A 14,882-nucleotide genomic window follows, 5' to 3' on the forward strand; every position below is an offset into this window, starting at 1 on the left:
TTACTCTGGAAGCACATCTGGCACACTTTCTGCAAGTGTGTCTCAAGGCTGACGGGGACTTTAGTCCAGAAAAAAAAAAAAAAAAAACGCTGAGCAAGTGCAGCAAGGGGAAACTTGCGGAGGACATTACGGCAGTTCTTTTGAAATATTTCGTTCCCGTATTGACGAATTTGACGCATTCGCAGTAATTCCAGCTACGATGGCGGAGTGCAATATGTCCGTAGTTTTGGAGCAACGGCGCATAAACAAACTTCGGGTAAAAGAAAAAGTTAAACCAGTTGAAAATTTGAGAACATAGCAAGCACATTTGGGGGGCAAGCGACGTCACGGTCAAGAGGGCACAGATGTCGTCAACAGTTTGGGGAAGGATGACCGGCGGTGACAAACGGACCGCACGAATACGTTCTTTCGACTGCAGTCGCGCAGCCTGGTCCTTCCGATGCCAAGGGAATCACAGAGCTGACAAAACAACGGCAGTGGTGCCTGGACGTGCACGGGCAATAGTTTAGAAAACTGATCTAATTTCCTGCTTGTCAATTTTATTTATTTTCTATATATGAATATAAGTCTCGGTCAACCTTGAAAGACCCTCGTAATTCCAGAGGGGCATCGGTCAATGAGATGACTGATTCCTCTTAATATTTTGATGCCGCCTATAATCATCTATAACGGGTGTTTCCCCGAAAATTTAGAAGAAAAGATAAAATTAAAATGGCTAAGCAAAAAAAAAAAAAAAAACCCTCTTTTTGGGAACATATTAGCCACGTCGGACATCGGGGATTGCGAAAAATAATAAAAGATAATTAGCCTAAAAATTAACTCAAATATACTAATCAACCTTTTAATTGGTAAAGCATATAAAATAGCGCAAAAAAGACAAGGACAATAAGTATACAGGACACGTGCTAACTTTCAACTAGCTTTATTCAGGAAAAGTAAACATTTATTTTCCTGAATAAAGCTAGTTAATGAAATAAAAGTAAAACCTTTTAAATAATGAAGATGGATTTATGGTTCCAATTCAAAACCCGTTAAGCACCTCTGAAAACCACTAAATCAACTGATTTTAGGAAGATATGTGCAGGTGCTGCAATTTGCGGCGTAATGAAAAAAAAAAAAAAAAAAAGGAACGTTCAGTTTTGGCGTGTTCAAGTTTAAGGTTTCTTATCGGAGCGGATCTTTGGGCCAAAACTCCTGCCCACCCCGCCCCCCCAGTGACCGAGGCGCGTAATGCACGTGCGCCACTCGAGGCGATGCGGTAACTTCGAGCCTCGGCCACGGGACGGCAGGACCGCTGGCGCAGAGATGCGCTCCGATAGGAAACCGGAATCTAAAAAAACGCGTCCAATTTTGGTGTTTTTTGAAACGCCGTACAGCTGCCGTACTGAATGCTATACCTGCCTCGTATATTTCTGAAATAGCCCTTCCATTGCGTACTGCTGCCGTATTGAATGCTGTACCTGCCACATATATTTCTAAAATAGCCCTTCCAATCTCCAGCGAGTTTGAGACCACTGCTCTAGAGTGTTCGAGTTAGCAATATAGGGTTTTACTAAACACTACCTTCGTTTAAAAGGTTAAAAGGCGCGAACTGAAACAGGACGAAAAAAGACACACGTACGGCGAGGACAAGCGCCAAACCCTTTTAACCCTTTAATCGATATGTACCAACCAGCGCCGACCAAATTTTGTTTCCTTTGTTGCTGATTTTAAGTTTTTGTTTTTTTCTCTTGAAAAAAAAAAAGCAAAAGGCGAATGATTGCTTTTCTAAGAACCTTGAAGTGTCAAAAGTACACGCACTAGAATTACCAGATATGGATCACTTCAGGATAAACACACTTGAGTCATCTATTGTTTAAAATCATTGTTATCTGACGTATTATCTGAAATCGTGAGAAACGCTTTTCTGTCCTCCAGAAATGTTATAACAATCCGCGACAAAGTTAGACGATAGCGCCTGAGCTGCCTGAAACCTAACTAACAGCTCGGGAAGTCGCATTTTTGAATTTTCAGTTGCGCCCGCTGTGCACTAAGCGACGAAATGGCGCTGCCCACAGGAGAATCAGGAAATGGAATGTCCATCCTCTAAGCCAGAGCCGTATACACAGAGAGTCTGGCCATTCATTGGGAAGCATAGGAGTCAAATGCCGTTGGCCGAAAGCGTGCTGGGCCTGTTCCAGGGCGTCTTTAGAAGTTCGAGAGTGGCCAACCAGAAGTAGGAAATAATACCCTGGTGGTGGTCGCGAGAAACGAAATTAATAAGTGCGTCGGAGTACCTCTCGGTGACTGAAAAGAAAGCGCACGTGACGTTTCAATCACGGTCATCCAAAATAATGGTGGAAGAGCGTGACTAGCGAAATGATCGACGTGATCCGTACGCCATGCGCCGAGGGCCTGGAATCTGCCGTCCGAGCGGTCACGCACTGTTCGAGCAAAACAGAGTTCGAGCGGCACATTCGTTTCTTACATCTTTCTGCATGATCGTAATCGAAACATCACGTGTACCCTGATTTCAACCAGGAAGGGTTACTACATTTAACTCTTACGCGCTTATTAAAACCCCATATCTATGATCAAAACTGTTTCTCGCTACCGCCGCTAGGGGATTCTTTTCGGTTTCTGGTTGACCCAGAGAGCATGTCAAGCCCTCTTTCTGCATCTGGTGCCGGCACTGGCTCTGCCCACTCCTCCCATTGACCAAACTCTCTCTATATACACGGCTCTGCTGTAAGCATAGCTCATCTAGTTGCTGTAGCATGCACGCATACATTAATGCATTTGTAAACAAGAAAACGAAATGGCCGCATTCTCGGGTCGCTATTGATAGTATCGCTTCGAACTCGACGGAGCGGACAGAGGGTGAACCATTCGTCGTCCTTGCTTCCCTCGACGCTATTAATGCGGTGTTGAAAAATGGCTACGCGGCAAGGCTATTTGTCCACTAAATCATTTCGCGTCGCTCGCGCCCTGACAAACGACTTTCAGATGGCGATCCTTACCGGAACGCGTATATGGTGACTTTGCTCAGGGAGCTGTTGAGCTGGGGGGACTTGCGATACGCCGCTTGAAGCTGAAAGAGACGATCGGCACCGATAAGGAAATTCACTCGTCTCAATCAGGTCGACACGAACGAAACGCGGACGTTAGTGAGGCCTTGAATCCGCGCTGCTGCGTGGCTTTTCTTCCTCCCTTTCGCGGAAGTCGCGAATGACTTACTCGGGTACGAAAACTGCGTCATCGTGCGGTCAATCACTTTCGTCGTTTGTGGAATATTACGGGAGAATTACGGCTACGTGCTGTTCCCGAGGTGGCAACTGTTCTCGATACACTTCTCAATTACGCTGATTGTGGGTTGAATCACGCTAATTCGTGACAAGGTCGCGGGCACCTGGTTTATCGTGTTTTATGTCCTTCAGAGGACATAAAACAAGATAAACCAAATGCCCGCCTGTTCTTTTTTTTTTTTTTTTTTACTTTGCGTTGCGTTACAAAAGCTTACGTCGGCTTACGTAGAGGGTCACCAGACATCTGTGGTTTTAATGAAGCGTGACAGCCAGTGCAAGGAGTACACTAGCACGCGACATTCGTCAAACTCGTGTTCCAGTGACTTAAGTGTAACGTAAGAAAACACAAGGAAACGCCCATGTGTGAACGGGCTTTGAGTCGTAATTGTGCACACGTAGCGCGCAAATTTATTATAACATTTTCGTTCACTGCATATGCGCTAATAGATACTTTTAGTAGGTACTGTCGAAACCCGTTATAGCAAAGTTGGTTATAACGAAATAGCGGCTTGAGCGAAGCGATCACGATTTCCCATTTCATTTTGCACTTCGTTATAACCGAAGTCGGTTATAACGAAATAGCGGATATAGCGAAGTTATTTCAGATTCCCGATGACTTCGTTATAACCGGTCTCGACAGTACTTCCAATGGTTTCGGTAACAATACTTGCATTGTATTAGGAAGTTTTAGTAGACCGTTCTGATAACTGGCGATGCCCGATACCTGGCCGACGCCTTTGCGGATGCATAATAGAGTTTTAGTAGATTGTTCAGATACCTCGATAACGATACCGGATGACAATAGGGAGCTTTCGTAAACCGCTTTCCTCCCTCCACTAATGTTATCCGCAACGAAGAGACAGTATACTGTGCTTGCGCGCCTCTAGCCTTGACTGAAGAAACCTGGATCTTGTAGCGGATTGTGGCGAGCGCTGCGGGACGGCGGAAACGATCTACGAAAACTCCCTAATAGATTGTTTTTGGTAGATCGTTGGGATGACTCCGACAACGATACCCGATTCTTCGCCGCCGCCTTTGCGCGTATCTTTATCGAGGCGGGTATCGGAGGAATCGGAACGATGTACGATGTACGGCCGCAAAGGCGTCGGCGGAGTATCGGGTATCGTTATCAGATCTATCGGAATGATCTACTAAAACTCATTATTGTATCGTTGTCCGGTATCGTTATCGGAGGTATGGGAACGATCTGCTAAAACTCCCTAACAGGGACTTTTAGTAGATCGCTCCGATGTTTCCAATAACAATACCCGATACTCCGCCGTCGCCTTTCCGCATGCAACGTATCCTTATCGAGAATCGTTATGGGAGGTATCGAAACCATCTACTACGACTCTTATCGAGCACCGTTATCGGACATCGTTATTGTAAAAAAAAAAAGATGGACTAAAACTTTGATATGGACGCAAACCTTTCTTCTGTGGCTGCCAGAAAGATCAGGACGAATGTTCAGTTTAGCGAGTTAGGCCAACTTTAATGTCGAACATAGTACCTTCAAATATTCTCCAGCTCGGCGAATCGTTGCAGCAGGGGTCTACCATATAGCCTAAAATAAGGCTCTGTCATTGAAACCTAATTTTTCGTTGCTAAAGCCCTTGTGATCTTTCTATAGGAAACCGCTTGGTATACTCTCATGTAATAGCGTTCGAACAAAAAATCAGAATGAAAGGAACTATTTAAGCAATTATGGCTTTTTTTCATTATTATTAGAAGTGCTTAAGTTGTCAAGCCGAAAGTAAAATCAACTTCACAATGAGCTCACCAACACGCTACTTTATCATACGCTGCCGTACCAAGGGCATACCAAGGGAGAGAACAGCTAAAGACAACGCACACAGCTCGATTAATCAGTTTCGTAACCTAGATTGCAGGTGTATATATACGAGTAACTTTGACCTCACCATGTTGGCATACTTGGCTGACTTGTCCCTAAATTCCTTGGAAGTCGAGTTGAGGAGGCTGGGGTCCCAGACGTCTCCTTCCACTACCTTGACAACGCCTAGGAGACGAACAGCTGCGTGGGGCCGGGTGCCGAAGCGACAAAGACAGACGGAAAAAGAAAAGGAATCAATTTGAATCCCCCCCTTGGCCGAGATCCTTCAGTGCAATCCACAGGAAGAACCGTTCTGCGCCGGCTCGAGTCAGCAATGGCCCAGATACTTACATGGGTGAATGTGCTGGCTGGTGATGGCTGTCAAGGAAAGGAAACGACGATGTTAGAGTCTATCGACACGCTTTTTCAGAGACGAGCGTGACACTGGCGTGGGTGGGAACATAGAATTAAACGCGGGAGGCGCCGTCTCCTGTCAGGCGTCTTTGCCCTTTTGTGTAATGGCTTCATCCGATAATTCATGTGGCGTAATAAAGCGTCCTTGTCCTCTTTGCCAGCGATGAGATGACGTTCTCTCGGCACGCGTGCGGCGTAAAGCGATTTTTGTGGCGCTTATTTTGTCTCTCCGAGCTGCACCCTCGACGGCGGGGTGGCAAGATGCCCTTATCTGGTTAATTTAATAACGACACTTTAGGAGGAACCGTGCTATTTGACAACGAACTTTTAATTAAAGTGAGTAGGAGGGTCCAGATGAGAAAGAGGGTAGTAAGTCGAGCCAATCCGCGCGGATTTTTTCTTAGAATAGCACGCAAACGTTGAGGACCTGTCTGGGGTCTAGTGCACATCTTTTGTCGTTGTTCTCATCTTTTTTATTTTTTTTTTGCGACTTTGAACCAGTATTTGTTACCGACAGTCTAATAAACGCAAGGCTTGGCTTATTCTGTTTATGCTTTTCTTTGTGATCGGTTTTTGGCCGCTCTTATCTTTGAATTCCGAAATGTCATTGGCTGAGGAGCGTTCACAAGAGACACCAGACTCGCAACACCCTGAATTTCTTAAGCTGTCAGTGGTTGTGGATCGAGACACGTTGTTTCCCAAACCTCATCTTGCATTTTTCCAGCCTTTATCGATTCCTTAAGGGTTTTTTCTGCTTCAATTGTTTATTACTTAACTGGTTGTTACTTAACTGTTAATGTTTTCACGATTGCGTGTCCATGCGAACAATTCGTATGTCTTTATCACCAATAAGATCGCCAACCAAAAAAAATAGGGTGAAGCTGCGGGTCCACTCTTTCGATTGTCCAACGATATCGCGGCTTTCGTCGGCAAGAACAATCGGGAACCAATCATGAAGTCATAAATCGCCATACCCCCGTCGTTATTTTCTTTTTTAATCTGTCAATGGTTGAAAGTTAGGTTACCAAATTATGAACCGCATTTTCTTATAAGCGGTATTCACGGAACGACATACTGTTTGTCGTTATTCTCAGCGCATGCTCGGAACTAGCTCCCATTTCTCTTGTGCCAAGAACAAATATCTCAATTGGGAAAAAGGCGCGACCATGCACATTCAACGTGCGTTCCATCCAATCGGAACTGTGGTTGTTGACAGGCGATAAACGGGAGCCGTAATCACCGAGAGTTTCAGAAACGCCGGCCGCCGCTTATGACGCAAACGCTTTTCGATTCGCGATTCGTTTCTTTCGGAGTCCTTGTCAGTTAACGGTACACGTTTTATTGACTACAGAGTGGTAATAAAGGCTGTTTTCCTGCTTTTACTCGAATGGATCTGAATTATTTCGGCGGATCATGTCATGTCACTCGGCAAGACAGACGGAGCAACGCTGGACGCGGGTATACGGAGAGAAAGTTCGTCTGCTTGTTGCACATGGGTTGCGATGATGTCAAAACGACAAGCTCTTATTGGCTGATTGAAAAAAAATTGTCGGTAGACCTCAAGGCCTCTAGAATCGAGGTCTACCCACTATCTTTCCAATCAGAGCCAATCGGAACTTGGCGTTGTTCTGACGTCACAGCAACCCCTGCTCAAGAAGCAGACGACTTGCTCTCCGCATAGGCTTTCGAATGCCAAGGTACAGAACCTTTACCCTGGAGTTAGATCGGGTAAATTTTTGAACACGGCCAAAACGATCGGGACGCTCTACGCCAGACTTTTTTCTTTCTTTTTTTTTTTAAGCTAGCAGTGTTTATAGTTCTCAGCGTGTGCTGGGAAGATGAGTGACCAACAATATGGCTTCCCGTGAAAAACCTCTATTCAGTTTTCAGACGCAATGACTCAAATCAACAGCGTGAGGCTTACGGCATCCCCTGACCGGTGGCGTCGGAACAGGGGAGAGAGGGGGAGGGGAGCGATCGCCCCCCGCCCCCCCCCCCCCCCCCCTTCTCTTTGGCATTTATAAAAATTAAATGTAAACAATACGAGAAAGGGACAAGGAAATTCCCCCCTCCTCGCCAAATCTCCCGAATAGTTTCGACGCCACTTCCCCCGAGTCTCTTCTCGAAGCACTGTTCGCGGACCGGCCAAAGACGTCGATCCCGTGACCCCGAACGGCACTCACCGCTGAGGTAGGCGCATAGCGCCACGAGGCTGCCGAAGAGGACGGCCGACGCCAGGGCCGCGAGCAGGACGCAGCGCCAAGGGCAGCAGCGCGCCGGAGCCCTGCCCCAGGAGCGGCTCCGACTCCGGGCCGAGAGCCCGCGCCTGCACGCGCTGCTCCGCTCGTCGTCCCAGACTAGGTACGGGGCCTTGCGGTGGAACGAGTAGGGTAGGTAGTCGTCCACGGAGGCGACGCCCCCGACCACGGCGACGCCGGAGGTCGCGATGCCGCTCGGGCTGCCGGCGGCCCCTACGGGGACGACGCCTGGGACACCCGGGGACACGGCGGCGCCGCCGACCTCATCGCCGCACGTTGGGAACGGCGTGAAGTCGGCCGGTTTCTGGGGGGCAAGAGAGAAGCAAAGAAAAGCATCAGGCACCCGGGCCTCTGAAATGATGCCCGATCATTCGCCCAATACCCGCGGACAACTGTTGGGGCATTTCAGAAGTGAAGAGTACGCGTGCACAGGCGTTGATGGGCGCTCAAGATATGCATGCGCGTGTGGTCCGGTATCTTTGAATGCCACAGAAAGTTGTCCCTGAGTGTATGTACTGGAAACCCACCGGCTCTACTGGCTGACAGAAACAGCGTATGCGATTACAGAAGCAGATGACACTTCGTCACACGTTTGTATGCCGGACGACTTGCAGATATGTCGTTGCTAAACAGAACGTGATACTCGGCTCCTCGTGAACCGACACAGGAGAGAGCTGCCTGCTGACGGTATCTGCTGAAGACTTCGAGCGAAGCGAAAATCCTTGCAATTCCCGCAGTTTTTTCCGATACGTCCATCACAATATTTAAGAAAAAAAAAAAAAAAAAAAGAGAACGAATAGTGAGGGAATTGACGTAATGCGTTAATAGTATATTCGCACATTGATTTTTCTAAAAATAACCATGGTACCATAAAATGCTAAGATCGGCGCAGTTACCGGCAGTTGCGTGCATGGGCCCATAATCTGAGCTGTTTGGTTCCGAATGCATTAGTTCCACTACTCCGACTTTCTTAGCCTGGCATCCTGTGGGCTAAAATGAAAGGTTAATTGGTGACACGGAACACGGGAGTCTCCTGTATTTCAGTCTGCCACCCTCCCCCAGTCTTGACAGTCGTCCTCGTGCTATCGAAAGAAAACATACGGTATCGCACGAATTCGCCTAGACCTCGCCATTAAAGTTTCGATAGCGTTCTCGCACCATGGTCAGGCTGCTCTCCATGTAGCCCAAGTCCTCCATATCACATTTGAAAAGACAGTATTCTAAACTGCAGACTGCGACAGCCTATTGTCTGCTAGCTGCGAGAAACTTCGATCTAGAGATAAAAACCGCTAAAGATATTTGTCTTCACACGCGTTACCTTATGAGTTGTGTCAGATCACACCATTCTCATTGGCCCAAGATCGCAGACTTCTGATTACATTGTTACGAACGTTACGCTCGATTGGCTATCTCCATCCGGCTATTTGGAATGCAAGTGTATGCACAAAGATTAAATTTAATCACTTCCAGGCGACAGTGTACGCTGTTACGTAAGCTTTAGGTAAATAGGTGTCCGTGTATACATCATGCTGCCGCGCCACAGCGCGGACGCTTATGCAAAAACCCTCATTCGGTTGAGCGGTTGCCGTAATAGACGCGGCGTCTTAAACCACCACACGCTTTGCATGCGAGATGGGACGACCAACGCAACGACTGCTTTCTTTATCTCCTCTCCTCGCAAATTGGTGGTCTATCAGCCGTGCGGATGCGAAAGCGGAAAACGAAATCCCAACGTGTCGCCACTCGCCATACGATACGTTTCCCTCTCAACAGAGGCCGGGGCTTCCTTTTTCTGGTTGATGGCGAAGAGCGATTGCACGGTGTAAGTGGAATTGATGCGTATCTCTTCCATTCTTCCGGCCGCGGCGTTGAATGGAGAACGCCCTTTCCTTGCCCGTTCAGTCGAGAAGTGCATCATTTGAAGTCACTCCCAAGTTCTCCTTGGCGTATCGAGCAACCAGGTTACGGTAGACTAAGCACATTATCGGGAGACTTTTTTTTCTGTTTTTCTTTCAGGAGCTCTCAGACTGACAGGCCAAAACCTCCTGCCGGTCATAGAGACTGACTATTGCAGACTGAGCGAGAATGGTCTAGTTTTTTATAGGCATTTTCACGGATTTTATTCCTCCTATAAAATTCCGCCACGTCGATGAAACTTATCCGTAGGCTTGTAGCTATACATAAACCATAACTATGATGGATCTACGCTGATCAACTTGCGAATAACGGCCCCAGTGAATTAACCGCCATATGTGAATTGGGGAAAGCCCTTTACTGGTTCGCATGTATGGATCCCCTGCTTTTACTCGGGTCTTGAGCAGAAATACTGATTTTTTTTTCTTGTAGTTTCAAAAGTCACATCCGCTCCCCCTGCAGTGTCCCTGAGCGAAGAATCGTAAATTTCTTATGAACGTAGTCTAGGTTTTGTGAAGAAGGCTGAGATTTTAGACTAGTTACTGTTTGATAAACTTAGGTAGCATTCTATCACGAGTGCCCTGGTTACGTAGCATTTTTTTTTTTAACGCGCGAACTGAAGCATTTATGCTAAACTCACATTACACTGACCGAATTGCTTCCTTACGAAGCGATTGTCATAAAATAAAAACGTAACGAATAAAAGTGATTATGTTAATTGTAGGAGCGTTATAGCGCTTAGGATATTTTGACAACGCATGCAAATATCAACAATATTTTAGGCAACTACGGCACATATTGCATCATTCTTATTAAATGAATATCCGTAATCTATGTTATAGGGTGTTGTCACATGACGTCAATCTGCCATTATGATGTTAAAGGCCGACGACCAGCCAGAAAGGTAGAAACTTTCCCTGAATTCCTCCTTTCCGTTCGAGAACGAGGGAACCCCTCCTCCTTTTTGTGGGGAGTAGCTCAGAAACCCGCTTCCGTGGAGAGAGGGGGAGAGGAGAGTACGAGAGGAAGTCGCGAGAAAAAAGCTGTGATCCGTTCTCCTTCCCGGCAGAAGACGATTCTGCATCTCGGCCTTTAAAGTGAATGAGTGAAAAAATAATTTATTTGTCAAAAAAAAAAAAAAAAAAAAGCGTGATGAAACATAAGCACTTGTCGACTACCGATTTGAGGCTGTCATGGAAATCTTCGGAATACTCGCGTTCAGCTTGCGCGCCAGACAGCTCATGACAACAAAATGGCGCACGAAATTACGTCAGTGAAAACAGATTATGATCGCTGACAGTTAAAAAAAAAAAAAAAAAAAGCTCCAATCATGGCTTGTTGTGCTCTTATTTCTTGATTCGGGGTTCGTTCTTCAATGTTCTTATTGACGAAAGCCATAGTGGTACGTCCGTAATTTTATAGCGATAAGTATAAATATTCTTAACAGCTGAAAAAAAAAAATAAAAAAAACTTTGCAACATTGTTCATTTTTTTATAGCCTTTAAGGTGGCATTTAAAAAATAATACTGCAGCATACCGAAAGAGTTAGGTGTCTAGGCAGCAGCTAGCTGCCGAAGGATCCTAGAGCCTGTTGACATATGCGCCCTGTTTCATAACATAAATATCCAACAGAAACATATCCAACAGAATGGACCGTGCAAATTAAACGCGCGACGTTTATCGTTGCTGTTTTTGTCCAAAAAAGAAGAAAAAGAAAAGATAACATCGGTGTACGTATTTTAATCACATAAAATAATAATAATAATAAAAATAAAACTGGGTAGCGAGAAAATGCCGATAGTCGGAGAGAGGTTAAGAGTTAAGGTAAACTGTTCCCAGCTCTCCCAGCTCTAGCAGAGCTGACGTTGGAGAGGAGGTCACCTCCTCTCCAGTGTTCGTTCTGCTAAAGCGAGGAGACATGGGAGGAGCCTCCCCTGAATTCTTAACCTGTCACCAACTTTAGTGCTTAAACAGTCCACGACATTGCAACTAACGTAGAACACGTATACTCAAGAGCAAATCATACATATAGTTTCTGAAATTGTTAACTGTCGTTCATCTTAGGTAACAACATCATTAAAAAAAGCCGCAACTGGTACTCGTGTTTTGTTTTAAATTATTATTCGCCTCAAGAATGAGAACCCAAACCGGTTAAGAGCGAGTCATAAAACAGATTCTGTGTTTAAAAAAAAAAGGTAGCGAAAAAGATAATGGTGTGAGGCGGAATAAACGAGAGCCAAAGACCAGCCGACGACCAGAACACCAAATCCGTCAAACAAATCAACGGCACGTCCGCCGCCTCTCCCGACGGACGGCTCACTCGTGCCATAGGCCTCGTGCACGTCTTCGCCGCGCCCTCCACGGCGAGGGGCGATGGCAAACAAAGGAGCCGCTCCCCCAATAAGGAAGATGGGGCTCTCGCTCATCCTCCTGAGCGCCTTTTGGGAGCACGACGGCGGCGGCGCCATTATATGCATAACGCCGGTTCCGTCGCTTCCTGGAGCTCCGTTGCACCTGTCTCGTGGCACGTCCCTTCCGCCGGGGACTTCCGGCTAGCGGCCTTTACTCGATTTGAAGTGCGGCAATGAGCATTGGCTTGTGTTTTGCCTCGTCGAACCCTGACCAGCCGGCAGAGACTTTCAATCTCTTAAGGCCCATACGCACATTCGCGTTTGAGCGCGGTGCGTTCCATAGCGGCATGCGGACGCGTTGCGTTGCGAAGAGCGCTTGCGCCAAACGTGTAGGCACAGTTGCGTTGACACGCAGTCAACCGCAGTCAAGAGCCAATAAGAACGTGCTATCGTCGCTAGCGGCTCACCAATAGTAAACGAAATCCAAGGCAACATGGCGGCGCACAGCGACAGCGTCGAAGTGTTCGATCTTGGTACAATCCTGCCGGCTTCCCCGACGTTTTGTCAAGCTTGAACCATCGCAGCCTTGGAAAATACAGTCCCCACCACTCCCCAAAACGAAAAAGCAAGCACTGCGGGCGGAGAACCGGATACGTCTCGCCGAGTCGGCCGGGTGGGGCGAGCGAACACGTCACCCCCTCTCCTCTTTCGGCTGCTGATTGGTCGAACGCACCGCAACGCTTCAGAAAGTTGAACGAGTCTCTACTCGCTTGCGACGCGCTACGGAGCGTTGCGGGTAGGCGCGCGTCGCACCGCAAGCGACCGCTCCTGGGCGCAAGGACGCCGCAACGCACTCAAACGCGTTCAAACGCGAATGTGCGTATGGGCCTATACAACGGTGTGTTCTGAGACTGTGTCCAGTCCGTGCTGCACTTTGGAACACAATGTGCGTGGTTTTCGCGTGATTTAAGTTGCGAACTATGGTTTGAACTCATGAGGCTGTTAACCTCACATTGCCTGATAAGCCAATCAAAAATGAAAGTTGTCTATGTAAAATACGATGCAGCGACCCTTTACCACCCTTCATAATGGCATATAAAGCAAATAGAAAATTTTGTACTAAACATTTCCTAAAGACAAAGTGTGTATAAGATATTTTGCTAGATAATACGTACAACATATCTCCTGAGCATAAAATGCGTACAACTCACTCACGCGTAACACAAAAATTGATATTTCCTTTCGTGCGTGAGTGCGTCTGATTTTAAGAAGAGTCCCAAAAGTTGAAACCCGCTTTACGCATACATAAAAAAGCTGACCGAATTATGTGCTCTAACTTGTTATGCAGTCAGCACTAACGATAAATAAAATATATAAGCTTTGTATGCATATTAGCGGATATAAGCAGACAACTTGTTATACGTACAGTCAGCACCAAACGTAAATCACTTAGTGTTTAAATTCTTGAATCTATCGTGACGTAAACCCCGGGTCAGGGACAGATGGACTTACGACTGAGACCGATTCATGTCTCGATATTTCGTCATTTTTATTTATATTCCAACCTCGCCTTCGACCTGCTTGACTTGTAATAATACTCACAACTCGAATAAAACACTTGTATGGCAAAGTTTTAGGCGATTGTATTGTATACATAAAACGTTCTAGCATGACGTGACATCGGGCCATGTGACGTCAATTTCCCCGCTAAATTTAACGGAGAAACTGAATTTGTGTGTAGGTCACGTGACGTTAATTTTCCCGCTAAATTTAGAGGAGAAACTAGATTGCCGTATAGGTCACGTCATATCAGGTCACGTGACGTCAATTACCCCGCTAAATTTAGCGGGGAAATCGACGTCACGTGCACGGAAAATCTCTGCATGCAACACTGCGCGCGTTGCATTGTGGGAGGTCACAGACCACGACTTCACAAAGTCCGGAACAACCAACCAAATAACGTTTCACGTTAAAAATAACTTGTGCTTTTGCATTTCGCAAGTGACAGTGCAGTGGTAAGAACCCGGTGCACCTGTAAAAGAGACTTTAATCGTTTTCAAAACAAATTCGCACAAGACCGCTTTTCTGCTTTTCTATATTGTTATCTATAAAATGAAGTCAATATCACCGAACATGCGTCCCATATACTTTTCTTGTCGGAAGTTCGGTTTGTAGCGTGCATCTTTCTCTCCTTCGGATATAGTCAACATTCGCATGAATGACTGACGCTCGAACGGATAGGCGCTTTTGCACCTATCCATTGATCCGTTCTTCCGCGATTCCCATCTGCTCAAAACGTTAGCCACGTAAAGACGTTTGCTTATGAGAGAAATGTTTCTGATTATACAGGGAGACACTAAAGGAGTGGGGAAGATGGGAGCGTGCGGTGTACCTCGAACTGCTAAACTCTGAATGGAGAGAGAGTGGGCAGAGAAGACACAAGGGCTAGCTAGCTGCCCTTGTCTCTACTCGCTCTCTTACTACAATCAGAGCGAAGAAGAGCGTCGTCTGCTGATCGCGCAACGTCTGGCGTCTGAAAGTCGAACGCCGGCGTCCGGCGTTCAAACGCCACACCCTGTGCGAGGGGCAGACGATGATCTTGCTCGCTCTGACTGGAGGGAGAAGCTCGGTAGCGGTATAGCGAAGGCAGACAGCCTTTGCATCTACCCCCTATTCTTCCATTCAGATCTCGGCGCTTTGACGTCACAGCACGCTCCCATCTCCTCCTCTCCTGCAGTGTCTCTCCGCATAGTCGATGGCTTAAGTCACGTGACAGCGCGCGACCAATACATTGCTTGCACTCGCGTCAACTCAGCGGCTGCTGTGGTAA

General features: G+C 46.7%; 1 protein-coding gene across 1 annotated transcript in view; it reads right to left on the reverse strand.

The window, feature by feature from the left end:
• The window catches only part of LOC121045539, a 25,354-nt gene extending 20,046 nt beyond the window's left edge, over window positions 1-5,308 (reverse strand). The window contains exons 1-2 of the mRNA XM_040498443.2: window positions 5,204-5,308; window positions 3,000-3,070 (exon numbers count right to left, since the gene is read on the reverse strand). Coding sequence (XP_040354377.1) covers window positions 3,000-3,070; window positions 5,204-5,206 — 74 coding nt within the window. The 5' untranslated portion in view covers window positions 5,207-5,308. The remainder of the gene's footprint in view (window positions 1-2,999; window positions 3,071-5,203) is intronic.
• Between the last annotated feature and the right edge of the window lie 9,574 nt (window positions 5,309-14,882).

The sequence above is a fragment of the Ixodes scapularis genome, unplaced genomic scaffold, assembly GCF_016920785.2.
Source record: "Ixodes scapularis isolate PalLabHiFi unplaced genomic scaffold, ASM1692078v2 PGA_scaffold2__306_contigs__length_199485367, whole genome shotgun sequence".
Classification (NCBI taxonomy): Eukaryota; Metazoa; Arthropoda; class Arachnida; order Ixodida; family Ixodidae; genus Ixodes; species Ixodes scapularis.